General features: G+C 43.3%; 3 protein-coding genes across 3 annotated transcripts; 1 reads left to right on the top strand and 2 right to left on the bottom strand.

Annotated features, from left to right (window-relative positions):
- Window positions 1–361: 361 nt before the first annotated feature.
- ankrd45 (ankyrin repeat domain 45) lies at window positions 362–4528 on the bottom strand (the record flags this gene model as incomplete). Its single annotated transcript, XM_079228344.1, has 6 exons — window positions 362–477; window positions 642–708; window positions 904–1042; window positions 1757–1842; window positions 1963–2130; window positions 4294–4528. The coding sequence occupies 5 exons, from the start codon at window positions 4526–4528 to the stop codon at window positions 695–697; spliced, it is 642 nt and encodes a 213-aa protein (XP_079084470.1). The 3' UTR covers window positions 362–477; window positions 642–694.
- A 1170-nt stretch (window positions 4529–5698) lies between these two features.
- trnau1apb (tRNA selenocysteine 1 associated protein 1b) lies at window positions 5699–13858 on the top strand. Its single transcript, XM_079216814.1, has 9 exons — window positions 5699–5793; window positions 6645–6742; window positions 6874–6973; window positions 7847–7899; window positions 9443–9571; window positions 9989–10105; window positions 11426–11705; window positions 12166–12208; window positions 12867–13858. The coding sequence occupies exons 1-9, from the start codon at window positions 5758–5760 to the stop codon at window positions 13001–13003; spliced, it is 993 nt and encodes a 330-aa protein (XP_079072940.1). The 5' UTR covers window positions 5699–5757; the 3' UTR covers window positions 13004–13858.
- Window positions 13859–14648: 790 nt separating this feature from the next.
- Window positions 14649–17975, bottom strand: fitm1l (fat storage inducing transmembrane protein 1, like; the record flags this gene model as incomplete). The annotated part of the gene is made up of 2 exons (XM_079215859.1): window positions 14649–16356; window positions 17797–17975. The coding sequence occupies 2 exons, from the start codon at window positions 17973–17975 to the stop codon at window positions 15678–15680; spliced, it is 858 nt and encodes a 285-aa protein (XP_079071985.1). The 3' UTR covers window positions 14649–15677.
- Between the last annotated feature and the right edge of the window lie 839 nt (window positions 17976–18814).

Raw genomic sequence — 18814 nt, 5'->3', positions numbered from 1 at the left:
TTAAGTCAGTGTCAGTTGTCTGAAGTTTGAAAATCTAGGGGTGTGGGGTCAGAAAGTAGGGAGCTTACAGACCTCCATAGAATACCCATCCTCTCGACTAGAGGCTACATTAGCCGCTACTCGCATAAAACTGTGTGTCCGTGCCCGCCCGCCCCAGTGTGAAGTGCCCTGAGGAGTGTAGCAGCTGCTTTAATGCTGGACATCATGTTCATTCCTCCAGTTCACTTTTGACTGTCAGTGGTGTAAAAAACAAAACCTCTTAATCAATATCCACAAAACTGATGTGCATTTTCCTCACAACTTTTTTTATTGTAATGTTTTTTGTTTTGTTTCTTGTACTAAAAAAAAACAACCTTTTAAAGACCACACTACGTCCCTGTCTGCAACAGCAGGGTTAACATATTTCAGGCCGTACGGCTGTGTCGTGTGGCCTGTTAAACGAGTTTGAGCACGGCGGTGTCGTGGTCTCAGGCGGTCCTGTGGGCAGAGCAGGACTTTAAAAAAGAGGATAAACAATCTCACTGAGGTTCAGGTGTGAATAACAGCATCCCCATGCTTTACAACTATAAAATAATTTCCATGTTGTACTAATTGTAAACAGAAACAAGGGCACATTTCTTTCTGACATGCACAACACTGACATCGCACAGCTCTGCCTCTGCTTTAGACCTTCCCAGCTGGTTGGATGAGCGCCTCAGCTGCTGCAGACTGAAATTAGAGGATCCATTAGTAACAAAAAAAACCATCAAAACATGCAATACACACTTCACAAACCATTTGGAGATGGCAAATGTGGCCCAAATGAAGATTACAACAACAAACAAAAACAATGATCCTGGAGAAACGTTTTCACTCCACTTTCACAAAACAAAACCAGTCGGCAGTATTGTGACCAACACTCACACTGATCAGCCAGCCTGTCCAGAACCGGCCGAAGACTGTCCTCCATGTCTCTCCTCTGGGCCCTGAAGTCTGAGGCCGTTGGGCTCCTGACACTCTGGATCCAGTCCGTCTTGGCGGAGCACGCATGCGTGCAGATGTTCTGTGCAGCGGTTCACACGAGGGAGAGACACCGCGATAAATACATGGCAGGAAAGACCTGCAGCATTGGTGCCATTTTCATTTTATATCATTATTATAATAACCAGGTTATGTTTTTGGTCAGGTTTGTTAGCTGGTCAACAGGATTACGGTAAAAACCAACAGCCGATGTTTATGAAACTTGGTGGACGGGTGTAGCCGTAGCCAAAGAAGAAGCCGTTCTCTTAAGGGCCCCAGGACCAATTACTCTTTAACGGAAAGTGTGACATACACACATACTATGCATTTACCCATTAGATCGCATCCATTTGGCAGGGGTTAGTTTTTTACATTTGGGGTGCAATGTAGGGATCAGTGTGTTTCAAACTCCTATAGTTAAGAATTTTGCCGACTATAAATATCGACTGTGTCTTCAATTGGTTTTTGTATAAAATACCTTGGGCATGGCAAATGGAAGCTTGGTGCGTGTAGTGAAGTGAGAATATAAAGGTTGCTGAGTGAAGCTAAGATCATGTAAAAGGTTAAAACAATTTATGAAATGTCAGCTGTAAAAGGCCCGGGTCCCCTCATCCCTGCTAATATTACACGCGCACACGCACGCACACACACACACACACACACACAATATTTATTCAGAATATACAGTTAATAATAATCAATGTCAAAGCGATGTACGTGAATATATTTGAATCCTGATGTAGAGAGAACATGTCACCTTTTCCTCCTTTGTGAGGCTCCTCTCTGGGTCAGAGACCAGGTCCGTAACAAAGTCGACATATGACATAAGGTCCTGTTTAGCCTCTGCATAGGAATAGAGACGCCCACAGGTTCGCAATTATAAACATTATTACTAATCAGTGGTCGCTTAAAGATGACACCGTGACATCAGCCACGCACGCAACCGCACACACGCACACACACCAGCCAGGATGAGACAGTCCGCACAGTCTGTCCTGCTGTACGTCCTGGCCAGGTCCACAGGCCGCTGCCCTCTGAAGGTCTGGGACTGCGGGTCCGCTCCCAGCTCGAGCAGGGCCCTCACGGTCTCCAGGTGGCCCCAGCAGGCGGCGAGGTGCAGCGAGGAGTAACCTGCGGGACAAGGAGCGCACACGCATGGGGAAGAAAACACGCCGCCTGCCTTGAGAGTGGTGTTTGTGGGGCCAGCTCAGAAACATTACAAATAAAAGGATACTGTCACACGCACAGGCTCATTTTACTTTAATTTTGTAGGCAAATGTAATATACTTTGAATACAACAAATGTGCCACGTTTGATCGGTGTGATCAAGGGCATAGGTTTGGTCTCAGCATCTTCCACCTAAAAAATGTGTCTGGAGCCGCAAAAGCTATTTGATATCACAGCTTTTAAAGTTGTATATATAGTCATATTATATATACAAAAACTATAGTTTGTTGTATTTATGAAATCATAGAACAAGAATAAAGACAATTATTGACATTGTATTGTTATTTTACCTGTTATAACTATCAAACTCTTATCAAGAGGAGAACAAAACATACTGTCATGTGTTGACTATGAAACTAATCAAAACTATGCACTAAATAACTACACAAGGTAGCAGGTTTGATCCCCACGCAGAGGTGTCAAGTAACAAAGTATACTTCATTACTTTACTTAAGTAGAAATTTTGGGTATCTACACTTTACTGGAGTATTTATTTTTCAGATGACTTTTTACTTCTACTCCTTACATTTTCACGCAAATATCTGTACTTTCTACTCCTTACATTTCAAAAATAGCCTCGTTACTATTTCATTTTGGTTTGTTTTATAGGCAACTAGTTATCATGTCTTCCGCTCCATGAAACGCATGTTAATGCTCAGTAGTACACATACTTAACGTTCTGCCGTCCCGCGGGCGTCCTTTACTGGACATTCTATTGTACACTGTACCCCTACAGTTCGATACGAGTTCGGTACGATTACCACATGTTTCTGGAAACCTACGATTCTTGTAATTCCAGTTATGCAACCCGTTTCAAGATCAGACCACCAAACGAGACTTTTGTCAGACAACAACAAACAAACAAAATCCAGGCAACTCACCGATGACGCCTCATATTTATCCATAAATCCATAACATTCCAACAAAAACGGCGTTGTTACGTCGTAAAGGTCCAATAAAAAAATATCCCATAAAAGATTTTGTCCAAAACATGTGATTACATCCAGAAATATCCACCAACTGGTGTTGCATCATTTCATATCAGCTGGAAGATATTGAGGGGAAACAGCTTCAGAGTGTTACCTTTCAAAAGAGACCAAGACCATGCATTTACTCCAAATAGTTAAAGTGCAGCTTGCAATTTACTTTGGGTATACCTGGATAGGCGTTTTTCATCAAATTTTACAGGAAAGCTAAGAGGTTAATGTATTTGCATTGTAATAAAATGTGATCATTTTCAATGGGCATATATGCAGCTGAAACGGGTAGCCTAGTGCATCCCGCATTTTTCAACATAACATTTTAAAACATTATAGTCATTATTGTTTTAGGGGGACGTGGGGTAGGATATGCGGCTTAAGAAAAATTCCCCTTACATTACTTTTATACTTTTAAGTAGTTTTGAAACCAGTACTTTTACACTTTTACTTAAGTACAAAGCTTGAGTTGATACTTCAACTTTTACAGAAGTATTTTTAAACCCTAGTATCTATACTTCTACTTGAGTAATGAATGTGAATACTTTTGACACCTCTGTCCCCACGTGAGGTTTATATTTTAAACGCATATCTTTTGCGACGTTTACACTGAGCGTCCTCACTACGCCAGACTTTTAGAGCACCGCAAACGGAGGAGGACGGATCCGTCTTCACTAGCGGACGCCTCAGTGTCTCATGAGCTGCCACAGAACCAGCAGCAGTAGTGGAGTTTTCGGCTCCGGAGCCGCGGGTTTCCGACCCCGCTTCTTCAACCTGCACTGCATCTCTTTCTACATGTCAAGAATCACGTAATGTTTCTGACTCGCCACTTCAGCCAATTAAATGACAGCATATTGTCTCGCAGGTTCGGAGGCGCATTGGAAAACGTGGAAATGTGTTTTCTATCTCTCTTCTGGGCGACGAACATAGTATAGATAATAATACAAATACGTTTTCAAATATATTGTGCAAGATATTTTTTTGGTATTTGTGGGGATAATTGTGTCTTTCCCAAACTTTGGTCGTGACTTGTCCCTATATCCCCTATGCAAACCTACGCCCTTGGGTGTGATTCATAATAACCTCTCACCTCTGACCGTCTGCGCATTCACCGGGGCCCCGTGTCCGACCAGCTCTCGGGCGATGGCGCTCCTCCCCAACATGCAGGCGGTTAGCAGCGCGTTTCTCCCCACCTCGTCCTCAATTCCGCACGGATCCGTTCCCTGCGACTCCTCGGCGTCAGCGTCGCGGTCAAACTGCTCCTTCAGACCCTCCAAGTCCCCAGACAGCACACGTGTAAAGACTTCTCTCTGTGTCGACGTCATGTTGGAACGCGCTTCTTCAACTAGCTGGCCGTCCCGCAACAGACGTTTCCATGGTTATAGTATCACCTGCGAGCCGGATGTGAACTTTTGTAGCCTATATTTATTTTATGTATCTGTGTCTCTTTTGGTAAACCACAAACACGGTTCTTCTGTGACAAACATAAGTCTACCAACACGCTCTTTCGAAATAAAAGTAGCATCCCTTGTTTTTTTACCCCTGTCATTTCATTGTAAAATAGTAATTTAATGCCCTACTTTATATCACTTTGATCAATGTCTAACTGTTTAAATTAATGCACATCATAAGTGATGTGTCACTACATTATGTATGTGTGTCTATGTGTGTCACAGGGGACTTCTTTATTTGCACAAGTTAGTCAAGTAACATTAAATACTTAATCATAGTGGGTTTACTGGTCAATGAGTAAATCTTGCATTTGGAGAACGCAAGATGCGGGATCACAACGGTTCCATGGTGTAATGGTTAGCACTCTGGACTCTGAATCCAGCGATCCGAGTTCAAATCTCGGTGGAACCTGACTTTTGTAATTTATATAGAAATGCTTACGCACCATTCTCGAATATTCTGTAAATGATAGGTTGTATAAGCGAGAACGTACGTAGGCCTACTTGAAGCGATGCTACTTTTATCTCTGCTATGCCTCAAGATAGAGAAACACTGGATGAAGCAGCTTACTTAACAGTTTATTTAAACGTATTCACTACGAAAACACAAGTAATTGCTGTCCCTACACTTCACATGGAGATAATTGGAATGCATTTGTTCTGTTCAGCCAGTTTCAGAACTTTGTTGTCCTAATTGAAGCGCCTTTCTTCGTAGTCTTCTTTCTGTAAAACCTCAGATTATTTCCCCGGCTGCATCTTCCTCTACTGTACTGTAGGCTGCTTTGCAGGGACATGGCGTAACATAAAAGACTTTTAACAGGCCAATTCATCATCAATTACATGTTTCGGACTGCCTGCATTTGGCGGCAATATGTAACGCTAAATGCTCTGCCCGCCGCGCGCCCGCAAGGCGCACACAGCGCAACTCGATTTACCACCGGAAGTGTGACAGCATTCGCTTGAGGCGGAAGCGGAAGCACGTCTCGGTTTGTTTAGCGTGAACGTGTGGAGAACTTTTAACGTTGTGAAATCCCGCTTTCCCCCACGCTCCCCAGCACACACCAACGAACATCTCTCCCATTTCATCTCCGTTCCAATTCAAGATGTTTAACCGACAGACGAGCCTGTGGATGGGTGACGTATGTCTAAAGTCTACGTGTATTTCAGTGTGGGGAATGCTAACGTTAGCTTAGCTGCGCGTGCTGGTTGCTAGCACTGTTGTGTTACGTTAGCCCGGATATGTGACCCCTGTCGTAAAAAGGTGAGGCTAAACGCCGCTCTGTGCTACGTCGCTGGTGGAACTTTGCGCAACACATTGGGTTAACTTTCATTAGCGAACAATGGCGGTCAAATGATTCACTAAACATCGCCCATGTCCCCCCAAACGTTGTCCGTTACGCTTTTCACCTTGACACAAGCTAAGCGACTTGTTCCGAGCTAACGTCAGAAGTTCACACTAAACTAAAAGCAGATGAGCAGTATTGTCATTAAGTAGCGTCAGAAATGAGCGCGCACGAGCGATTCAAAGAAGTCTCTATATATGTTTAATTTCGTTAATAACGGCGCCGTTCCATGTAGTTAACGTTATGTGTTGGTGTGTCGAGACACTACACATAACGCTACATGCATACCCACTCATGTATGGATTTCTTTGGTTGGGGGTACCAAAGGGGAACAGAGCCACCATTAACCAGCGTAACTATTTAACATGTGTACGGTGAATAAGGCTTATTATTATACTCGCCATATAAAAGTAACGAGCCGTAATCTTCCCCAAGTGGTTGAGTAGTTTTACTACTGTGGTTGAGTATTGTACACGTATTGTGTAGTAGTAGTAATAATAATAAGAATAGTAATAGTAATAATAATCATGATAGGGTTACAACGGTTTGACATTCTAGTGTATATGTACTTCTGCACTATTATTTGTTGTTGAGTAAAAAGCGTGTGTGTGGTGATGCATGTGCTTATTCTTTTCGCACGTGTCCAGTTGGACCCATACATGGATGAGAACTTCATCAAGCAGGCCTTCAGCGCCATGGGAGAGTCGCCGTTTGGAGTCAAGATCATCACTCACAGGATAACAGGGTAGGGTATACAGAGACACACACACACACACACACACACACACACACACACCCCTGTGTGCAAGTGTTGACCGACCGTAACAGCAGGGTTGATATGACGTGTGATGGTTCCCCTCTCTGTCCTGGTGCCAGGGGTTCAGCAGGGTACTGCTTTGTGGAGCTGGCTGATGAAGCGAGCGTCGACCGCTGCGTCCAAAGGCTGAACGGGAAACTGGTTCCTGGATCAAACCCGGTCAGTTCTATGCTGTAATTTCAAAATACTTCCTCATATATATCTTTTAATTTTTTTTTATGCAATCCTTACTGCAATATATACCATTATTGTTTCCCCACAAATATACATATACTATTGACAATATAATACTGCCTTCCTTTTTTTCCCAGTATTGGACTTATGTTATCAAGCAGTATTTAATTGTTGATTTGACTGTGGATAGTGGAGCTCCACTAGTCTTGGTCCTCTTTTTGTTACAGTAACTCAATAGTATATAGTATATATAATATGAGGTTTGCTCTGTAAACGCACCAAATTCTTGTTAATGCAACAGATCTGTTGGATTTGCTGTTTTGCTACACCTACTGTGCTTCCACAGTGACTTTAAACAAACCGTTTACAAAGAAGCAACGCTAAATACCTGATTCAGATATTATACTACATGGAACTATATTCCATACCTTCTTAGGGTCTGGTAATGTAAAATAAATAATACACAATACCAAAAGCACGGCAACTTGAAAATTTGCTAAGTCTCAGGTGTTGAGTTGTGAGCTTTTAGCAGCTTGCTTCTGAATTTGAAGCACTGTGGACGCCTGTGAGCCGGCCAAGCTACTGGGCTCCCCTGTCCACCGGCCTGTACCTGCTGCTGAGAGGCTGCTTGTACACAAATGTACTTTGTTTGAAGCTGGTGAATAGAGTCTCTGGTAGCAACTAACTGAGGAATGGGCTAAAGGCTGGTCTGGGTGGTGGAGGTATGTAAACCCAAATAACAACAACCATAATAACGCCACTCTCCATTTTCAGCAATATCAGTGCTATACTACATGTTGTTGGTATTCAAGTTTTGGCTCAGGGTGTGTGTGTGTTTTCTCTCTCTTCCCCGTGCAGCCCCGGAAGTTTAAGCTAAACTATGCCACCTACGGAAAACGGCCAGAGGCGGGGTAAGATGTGATTCACACTTCACTTTCATCTTGCTGTTTGATTTAAGTATATAAATGCTTATGTTCAGCTGTTTTTTAGCTGGTCTGCAATGACCAGAGGCCAATTGGTCTCATATAAAAGTCTCATCGAGAGTCACAGGCACACAGCCACTAGGGGTTGGGGGAAAAATCGATTCAGCATAGTATCACGATATTTTGCGTGCCGATATTGTATCGATACACAGAAGCCAAGTATCGATCTTTTAGTTAATCAATTATAGACTTTTTGGTCCTTGAAAAATAAAATCAATTGCTTTTTCAGCCCACTAGATGGTGCTGTGTTGTTTTCTGGTGAGGTCAGCAGATGGCCCAGGTCAGCGTGATGGTAGGAAGTTGGTAAAAACAAACATGGAGACACCGGAGAAAGAAATTAGAAACGCGCCCGTGTTTAGTGCAGCTGTTGCACAGCTGTTACACGGGACATCTTGCGCTAGTCGAAGACGTTAGAAAATGCATAAATCAAACTAACTACGGGTCCTCTAGCAGCGCTGAAAGCAGCCGCCATTCAGACGCACTTCCTCGCGTGAAATCCACCGAGCTGTGTGCGGCTACGGATAATATTATGAACCTAGATACGAGGGCGTTTGTTGTTCTGACGTTTTGGGGATTTTCACAACAAGAATGAAGCAGAAAGAGTGATTATTTCCATGGTGAATGGCGGAAATTAAAACTGCACAGAGATAAGCCCCGCCCCCTCTCCGGTGCGTCCAGCTCTAATGAAGTGACTAGACTGTAATAATGACACGACTATGTAGACTGTAATATAAATAGTTCAGTTTGTCAGGTGCAACATCTATGACATGTTGGTAAGTTTGTCTGCTTGACAATCACATTTTGCTGCAATAAAACTGATTGAAGTGAGATGAACAGACTGAAAAAGGCATCTTCTTAGATCCAATATGTTGACAACGTTTTCCTTTTTTGCGGTGGAAAAAGGGGAATAAATCGCAGTATCGTGATAGTATCGAATCAGGACCCAATTATCGTGATATAATCGAATCGTGGGACCTCTGGTGATTCCCATCCCTAACAGCCACTCAACATCTGCCTGAGTGAAGGAGACATAATGCTCACATATTGTTTCTCCCACGATAGGCATAACCATTTGGAACCTAACCTAATCAGACTCTTATTATATTGTAATTCACTAATCGCAGTCATCTGCCGCCGTCATCTGCCGTCATCTGCCGCCTTCTCAGAAAGCTCAGTTTATTAATGTATTAATTTATGTGCGTCAGTGGCAGGCCTTCTCAGAATTGGGGAGACCTGCTACTGTTAATTTGACGGTATAAAACCGCATGCTGATAATGTTAGTTATGCTTTTAAAAAAAATTAGAAGATTTTAGGCTTCAGACATCAGAAAACTACAGATTAATTTGTCTGGTTTTAGGTAAAAGGAGGGAAATAGCAACATTTCCCACAAACCCAGCTGCCCCTTTTTTAATGTTGGACAATCGGCGTATACAGAGTAAGAATATTTGCTTAAAGTTTCTCCTTCTCTCAGGCCGGAGTTCTCAGTGTTTGTGGGCGACTTGGCCTCCGAGGTGGACGACTTCCAACTACACCAAGTTTTCAAGAAGTACCTTTCCTGCAAGGGAGCCAAAGTAGTCACGGACCAGTATGGATACTCCAGGTACGTCAGCTCATAGAGTTGGACTGGACAGCGACGCGGCTTCAAAAATGTTAAAAGTAATCATTGTTTGAATAGTCTTGTCATAAATACACAATAACATCATGTTTTCTGTTTTTTGTGGTGTAATGATTAAATGGACGTTGACCACCATCTTTCATCTATTTTCCAAACAAAATGGCTGAAGAAATGTTCACTTTCCGTCTTTTATGCTAAAACTATTGTTTTCCCCATATAGGCTAAGCAAGAGCAACTCACAATTCAAGTGATGCTACCTCATGTTAAAAGTAAAACAACAAGTTTCAGTTCTACCATAATAATACCCATTATATACTGTTTCTCATAAGTGGCTTATTGAATGCCAAGTATGGAGTGTGTGTCGGTGCAGAGAGGATCGCCTCACTTTCGTTTCACCTGCAGAGGCTACGGCTTCGTCAAGTTCGGGGAGGAGGGCGAGCAGAAGAAGGCCATCGAGGAGTGTCAGGGCACCATGCTGGGGGGGAAGCCGCTCAGACTCAGCATCGCTGTGGCCAAGAGGTAAGGCGCCGGCGAGGAAACGCTAGACAGCACTTCTCCCAAGATTTAATGCACCACGTCTCTAAAATACGAAAACACCTAGTGACCTATAGATTATAGTAGCAGCCGTTGTCGTGCTAACCTTATCATTAAGTAGCTCGATGATCACGAAGTGTCCTTATTTCCCCAAAATGCCTTTGTGTGGTATGTAATGCACTTTTCATTATGCGTCACAACATTTCAATAAACTGAGCAAAAGATCAGATGGAATTATTGACATCTTTAAAATGCTGTCTATACATTTTATATTATATATTATTTAAAGATGTGGATTCAACAACGCACTGACAAGATTTTGGGTTTGTGTGATTCCCTTATTTAATGTAGCTGGCTTGATTTGATTAGTCGGGTTAATCAGGTGAGAATGTTGTTTACTTAATCATTTTTGGATATTGAGGTTTGGTGTCAAGGTGGATGCGAGTGGATTTTCAGCAGCGTTTAGCTTCTCAGCAGTGATATTCAGGTCCTTAAGTTAAATAATTTAAGCCCTACAACAAACATATTACCAAGTAGTGTTTTAAATAAAATGTATAGTATTAGAAATAGTGTACTAGAAGCACTACACACACACACACACACACACACACACACACACACACACACACACACACACACACACACACACACACACACACACACACACACACACGTCAACAGGTACACTACTTCCACACATAACCCTTGACACACACATTGCCAATCTGCATCACTTTGGTCAGCTCTGACAGGGCTCTCCACGACCCTCATGAGGTCTGGCTGCCCTCCACGCTCACGTCCACTTAGCGTGACCTTTTCGGAGCAGTGCCAGGAACGTTCTCCTGCATACCTCGTCTGCCACTCACCCAAACATAGCCTCTCTATCTCTAATTCACTTTTTTCTGTGTAACATCATATCTGCATAGTAAAGGAGTAGTAAGTAGTTTTTTTCCTATGAAAAAGTGAAAGTACCTCAAAATTGTACTTGAGAACTGTCGTTCATCAGTAGTCGTCATCTCAGATACTGCACAGAGTGTACATGGCATTTCCTGTCAAACATGAAACGGAAGCCTAAAACCTGCACCCCCAAACCTATAAATAATTCTTAAATTTAGTTTTGTGTTCCTCTTGTCTATGCTTGTATTTTGGATTGAGATGCGGACGCTTGAAACTTGACGTGAACTATTATGGGCTGATCGATGTATGATCTTTTAGTTCGATCTGGAATCAAGGACCTGAGCTTAGTGAACTCACCAAGTTCCCTTCAAGTGTTAATGGAACTGTGTTTTATTTCTTGTGTTGCAGCCAGAAGATGAGCAACTACCACGGTGGCCAGGGCCAGAATTACCAGAGCAACTTCAACCAGCCCCAGTCCAGTTACTATGGCAACCAGGGCAACGGGGGTCAGGGGGGTTACTACTCCCAGTGGGGTGGCTATGACCAGTACAGCGGCTACAACAGCGGCTACGGCAGCGGTTACGGCAGTGGCTACAACTACGGGCCCTATGGGTACCCGCCACCAGGCCACGCGGCGCCACCACCTCCCATGGGGATGCCACCCGCTGACATGTCGGGTGCTGTGGAGGTGAGGGAAAACCTTTGACACCCATGCTCAAAGGAGTAGAGTGACCAGTCAGCGCTCAGTAGAGATTGGTCCAGGATGTTAGCTGAAGCCTAATATCCTGGACCAATCAGTGTGTTCCTGAAGCCTCACAGTGACAAAGACCTGAGGACATTACTGCTCCCGACTCAGGAACAGCCCGGCAACTACGGCAAAACGCTTCCATCTCATTGTAAACAAATGCTCTCTCTGATCAGAGCCTAATGGGGCTTAATTAGACTGTGACAGTCATTTCTACATTCTGGAAAGGAAAGTCCGTGGAAAACCAGAATTGTCCATATTTTCACACGCAAACGGTGTAATAACAGTAAAAAATTTGAGGTGTTTTCTCTTGTTTCCAGAATTGGATGTATACCTTTTTGGTCCTGTGGTATGATTCTATGTTTCAGAAATAATTCCCAGTGTTTTATCTCTTCCCCTGCAGAGTCACGAGGAGGGCGGAGATGTAGACGAGGATAATTCAGAAGGTAAGACCCTTTTTAGCATGAAAATACCATCCCGGATGTTAGCATCACACTGGTTCCCTCGACAAAAAGCCAATGGGATTCCTCAATTGGAATTTGGGTTATTGCTGAAAATAAACTCTGTGGCAAACAAACGGTTATAATACTTCCCTGCTTGTGATAGATAGATAGATAGATAGATAGATAGATAGATAGATAGATAGATAGATAGATAGATAGATAGATAGATAGATAGATAGACACAGTAGCAAGCAAGTTACATAGAAGACACAAACAAATATCAGGACCACAGACCTTACTTCAGACATCGAACCAAAGACCCATTGGCTTTGAGACAAGCGCAAAAATGCTGAGTCACAGCTGGGTTTTAGGAATCCTTTCTACAGCACTGTATTATCATACTGGATATGCTGGTAGCTTGAAACAGACATTTCCATATCTAACACAGCTGGCCATGTCTGTTACATACAGTGTGTAATGGTAGTTAGTCGCCATAAAGATCTCACAGATGAGCCTTAATAACTTCAGGGTGGTCCGGTGCCACAGAGAGGCCATGCCCATCACTATCTCCTCAACTACTAACTCAATCGTTAAACTGTGTTTGTTTTTTTCCCCTCTGACACCATGCATGTGTATAAAATCATTGCTCTGTGTTTTACAGAGCCCATCCCCGAATGTGATGTGGAGCAGTGGAACAAAGATTTCATGCAGAGGAGCGAGGAGCTATACGACGCCATGATGAGCTCTCACTGGGAACCCCTGGACTCTGTTAACTCCCCTATCCCTGCCCTCTCCTGATAGGCCTTCTTCTGATCCCTACCTAAAGCTTAAATATGTCTTCTCTTTTTTTAGGATTTTGTACTTCCCACTATGAAATACCACATGGACACCTTTAAAAGGCCACGCTTCAGCTCACTGTCTCAGTACACACGGATGTTCATATATTCAAAAGTACACACAAATATTCACTTGATTTTAATGTTTACCATGTTGGTAATATAAAAAAAAGAAGTAATAATCAGTGACGTGTAGTGCACACTGTTTATAAACCAGAGCTCCAAGTTTTGGGATGACACACTGAAGTACTCTTCTCCAATATTTCACCATTTAACTAAGGAACATACTTTACTATCATGTGATCCATGATAAAATGGTGACACCAGCAAAAGCTACAAAAGTACAAACATTGCCTTACTTATCATTTGCCATGCAGTTCCTTTTCAATCTATGATAGTCAATAAATTGACCTAGTTTATACAGGATGTCTTTCTTCTCGTATTTGAATTTTTTTTTCTTCAGTTTTTTTAATTTAAATGTTTCTGATACATGAAGTTAAGGCTTAAAAGTATGAAAAGCCTTCAACCAACAGTAATAATCAATCACAAATGTTGTTTATCGACATTTTCCAGACAATGAGCTCAATGTCGTCTTGTTTAATATCTGGATGGTGCGACCTCCCAGTGCTTTTGAGCGCTGTGAAACGGCTCACTTGCTGTGTCGGATGCCCAGGCAACATTTATTTTATGCTGTTTGATGGCTGATGCTTTGTATATATTTTCTTTGTGGAGACGTTTTATCAATAAAACAAAGTTAGGAGGAAAATGGTGTTCAGTCTTTTCAGCGAAGTGATTTCTCTTGCAGATGTGTCTTGGGTTATGCATGAAGTCATGTGACTGGTGTAGTTTGTTTTATAGCCTAGCGTTAGCTTTTTACTGCTGGCAATTGTAGTGGCGCTACAAAATTGTTCATATGTAAAGATTATCTTGCTGAACAAAACATGGTAATCTCCTAAATGTGTGTTGGGCACAGAGCTTAACGTTCATTCACCGTTCATTCCCCAGCTTCGTTTCCCTTGTGACTATCTAAGAAGACCAGGAGCTGCAGCCATGCTAGCAACTCTGAGGCTGTACTTAAAAACAAGCAGTGCTTCGAGCTGAATGCTAATGTCAGCATGCTGATGTTTCGCTGATATGTTGACCACTCTCACCATCTAGTGTGTTAGCGTGCATATGCTAATTAGCACTAAACTTAAAGGGGCAGTTCACCCCAAAAGACATTGGCCGTAGAGATGTCTGTCGTCTTTCCAATATTATGGAAGTAGACGTTGCTCGACTGGTGGTGCACTAATAAAAAATAGTGTGCTCGATATCATGACATTGTTTCTCAACCTTTGTTGTGAGCCATTTCATGTCTATTTTCTTTTCTATTTCCTTTTCTATTTGTATTTGATTTAATTTTACAGTAATAAAACATTTCTTTGGCGATAGGATATTGTAAGCATAGGACTCGTGTGATATCTACAATCGATGTCTGATCTTATGTAATTTCTTATTTTTTTAACATGAAATGGCTTGGTGAAAAGTGAAGAGACCTGTGTTAAAAGAACCAATATCCAGTGAAAGTGGAGTTTTTAATCACCGTCTCAGAAAAATAGTGTCACCAATGCTACGGAGAAAATATGTAACTGAACTCAAAGCATCTTTCCTTGCCTGTTCATATGCTGTCACATGGTGTATTATATCAATATGCGTCCTCATGCAAAATAAGGCACTGATAGTGAAACACATGGGTGTTTGATAGTCTCGAAGTCCATCTTTCAAAAGCTTCACAGAACTAAAGTGGTTCATTACACAAGCGCTCCAGTTATTGTATTTTTATTTGTTGACTTAATTTAGTTATTTAGCATGTCAAATATCCATAGAAACAACTCAGTATTTGTTTTCCTCTGCATTATACACAAGCTGTGGGTTTCTCAAACATTTTCAGCCTGTATCTAAATGGCAACAGTCTCTTGTCCAGAATTCCTGTCTTGTGGAGAATCCTATACTGTCATGGATGGATTACTCAATGGGCCTATTGGGCACAGGCCATGGAGCCTCTGTCCTTCACCTACGAAAGGTCACTCAAAGAGACACGTAAACGTAGAAATACAAATACAAAGAGACAAAACAGCTGGATAGATACCACAAAGAGACACAATGACTATAAACGGTAAAACGACTTTAAAGAGACTCATAACGACCTTGTAAAGGAGGCAAGACAACTTCAAAGGGATGCAAAATGGCAACAAAAGGACCAACATGTTTACAAATGACAGAAAACAACTACAAAGAGACACAAAAACGACAGCTTTAAAGTCTGAGTCTCCTATGTAGGAAAGGTGCCCAGGGGGCAATGGCTCATAATTCGCCCATGTCTACTGGGACTCCCTGTCATGATGTCCCAAGCCTTTTGATAACTCTAGCATGTATTTGCTTACATTAGAAAAATAAAAAGAAGTTTGATACATACAGCATAGAGAGACACAGATACATTTTGGGATGTCCATTTGTTTGTTCCAAGTTTCATCAGGATATCTGGTCTTACTGTTACAAAAGGACAACAAACACAAATGGACAGGTCTTCTTAGTCGCCTCCAAACACCCATGTAGAGCTCATTATTTTATGCATCTGTATCATTGTTAAGTTTCAGTTAATTGAAGTTATCGAGGCTCTGTTGTGCCTCCTCAACTTCAGTACTGCTGGTCTTCGTGTTGAGCAGTCCCAGTCCGGGCCTCCCAGGGCAATACCAGCTGGGCCCCTGGCGATACCAGCCCTGGTACAGTCCCCTCCAGCTCAGGCACCCAAGAGCGCCCCCTAGTAGCTGAGTGGGGAACTGAGGGAAATAAGCCAAGAGACAGAGCAGCAGAAAGAGCCAGAGCCAGAGCAGGAGAACACAGAACAGGAAGAGGATCCTCAGTGGGGCACCTGAGATCCCACCCAGCCTCAGATAAGGGCCAAACACGGCAGTTTCCTCAGCCAGCAGCAGGCAGCAGAGACAGAGGAGGAAGACATCTTCTGAAACTTCATACCCCCTCCACAGCATCCCAGCCTTGAGGCACACAGACTTACTCTCCCCTTCTCGCAGCACCAACAGAGGCTGCCCGTTGGCGACCTCTGGGCCGCCGAGTAAAGGTTCGTAGCAGCTTCCGGTGGCATTCTCCAGAAGGTCCAGGAGTTTACAGAAACCAAGCCAAAGCCCGCCAGCCACCCCGAGCCGGGAGAGGTGGCGGAAGGAGAGAGAGAGGGAGCGACGGACGGAGAAGGAGAGGAGGAAAACGAAGGAGCCGACAAAGATGCAAGTCCAGCCCCAACCGGAGCGCAGGAACATCCTGGAGGAAGGGGAGGAGAGATGTTTTAGATTGGAGGATGCCGGACCTGATGGGATGAATTGGATAAAATGAGATTATGACAGTAGTTAAACAACAGGACATAAGTGAGAAAGTGGTGTCATTGTATTGTCTCTCGTTCGGCACGGGCACCCCCAGAGCTGAAGAACAAGTTCTTCATGATGAGCACACAATCCCTGACCCGAGGAACTAGTCGCTCATGAGCACACCCACTGAGTCTGAGAAGACTGAGACCAGACTGGTGAGAAACTCTCCTCCTATTCATTGTGTATGGGACGCTACCGAGCCGCTGCACAAAGCATGCTGGGATACCTGGCGATGCGACACAGAGAGCCGTTGTCACATGTTTAATAATGTGCAATTCCTTTGAACAAATAACACCTTGAGTAAAGAATAATCATACACAGCCACCTGACAATAGAAGGACAGGATTCAACATATCAGAAATGATATTTTGTACTTTAGTTACTTTTCGATCTTCATTCAGTATTAAATCAAAAATCAAGACTTTACCATCGGTTTTGCCCAAGAGTTTTCACTTTACCAAAATTCCCTGGGATTCAGTAAGCCATTTTAGAAGTTATGCTGTGTACTCATTTATACAACACACATGTAATATGAAGTACGTTTTGAAGTACAGTATACAGTGCTTTTTACGGCCCAAAATCTTCGTTCACTAACACTCTCACCAACCTCGTTCTGCTGTTTTCAGTGAGAAAGCTCTAAAAGGCCACTGGAAGCAGACACCACACATTGACATTTTCTCCAAAGTTGCAGAATGTTTTCTTTGAACAGTAATAGGTAAGTGTTCACACCTGGCATCAACACGCCTATTGGATGATCACACAAGTGGACAGCTCTACGTACAAGTGTGAATGCACACAAGGAGGAACATTGAAGAAGCGCTTGAGATCCGATCACGTAGATCGCTCAGATCAAGGGTGTGTACGCGACCTCCTTCTCAACCGACATCCTCTGCGTAAGACGGATCTACGTACTCATTTGCTCGCCAACGCCGTCTCAACCCGCTCACACTGGCTTTATCCATGCCGTCTTAAAATTTAAAAACGTTCATTGACACATTACAGGGGTCAAACGTCTTGGCCGATTTGGTTTGCCTGGAACACGCCAAGGAATAGGTCAAGTCTGTATTGTTTAGATTTGGGCCTTACTCTTTTAATTTCCAGCAAACTATAGGCACAGGAAGTTCCTCCGATTTAAAAACAACAACGCATTTAGTGCAAACTGAATTTATGTTTATTTGCATGGAGAGCGAAAGTGAGAGCTGATCACAAGTGGCCACTCGAGACCCGGGTGGAGAGGCATTCTAAAGCCAGGTAGGAATGGGGCCACAGTGGCGCAACAACACTACTGGTTCAAGGAAGACAAGTGATCACAAAGTAAAGAGGAAGTCAGCCTCACCTGTAGAGGAAGTGGCTTCTCTTGGCAAAGATGCTGTGCTGGGAGACCCAGAAGCTCAATACCGGGCCGAACATCACCACCACTGACAGCAACAGGTGGAAGTGCTTCCGGAAGGCGGTGTTACCCAGGAGCCGAGCCGCCAGGTCCGTCAGGACCACCAGCACCGTGTTGAGGAACATCTGGACCCAGATCCAAACCTCTTACCAGATCTCAACTTAATGTCACCGTGTGAATGTGGACTGCTGCTGGCTCTGGATGTAGCAGCGTGTTTGTGTAGATTATCCACCTCAGACTGAATAGCATGCACTGCTTCATGTGCTAAGTCTGTAATCCTGTATAGAATGCACTTAATTGATGCCTTGGATCCCTTCTATTGCACAACAGAACAACTCTATGAAGTCCCAATGGCTGGTTGGAATCAATCAATCTAAACAAACTGAACAAATCTTTTCAAAGCTTGAAGAGTGGAACCATTGGTGCATTGATGGAGGTCAAATCCAGATCCAGGAATTCAAAAATGCTGACCGTGTAAAAAATAGTTGAAGTCCACTGGTGTTAGCTGCACGTTTTTGCCATCCGTAGAATGTGCTGTATAACATGAATGAAAAGACAGCTGGCCCCTAGCATTCCACAGACTGCAAATGCGTTCACGCTGTGAAACCCCACCAGGAAATTTTTCAATCCGGTAGGCACTCCTCCTGACTCGGCACTGCTTGTATCTGCTGGTAGCTTCAGTGCACAGGAGTTAAGCGACAGCTAAACAATGCAACCAAACACACATAGTGGTCGCTCTGCTGGTTTTTCTTGACGCTGCAGAAAAGCCAGTTGAGCTTTTGTCCTTTCTGACCTTGTAGAGCCGGTTTCCCCACGTGTCCCCTTCCCTGTTTTCCTCTCGTCCTGCAGTGATTGTCACCGGCCACCTTTTGGTTTCTTCTGCTGAAATGCAACGTCCTGGATTGGGTTTCAGTCAGCGTTGGCCACCACTGCGTTTCCCCCTGAGAGACGTCCAACGGTTGCA

Source organism: Taurulus bubalis (genome assembly GCF_910589615.1).
Source record: "Taurulus bubalis genome assembly, chromosome: 1".
Taxonomy (NCBI): Eukaryota; Metazoa; Chordata; class Actinopteri; order Perciformes; family Cottidae; genus Taurulus; species Taurulus bubalis.
This window is presented reverse-complemented; position numbering and strand designations above follow the sequence as displayed.

Bases quoted from the DNA above. Each gene is read 5' to 3' on its own strand.
- trnau1apb (XM_079216814.1), top strand. From the start codon at position 5,758: ATGTTTAACCGACAGACGAGCCTGTGGATGGGTGAC. The intron at 7,900-9,442 runs GTAAGATGTGAT...TCCTTCTCTCAG, and splicing joins GGAAAACGGCCAGAGGCGGG to GCCGGAGTTCTCAGTGTTTG. The intron at 12,209-12,866 runs GTAAGACCCTTT...TGTGTTTTACAG, and splicing joins AGACGAGGATAATTCAGAAG to AGCCCATCCCCGAATGTGAT.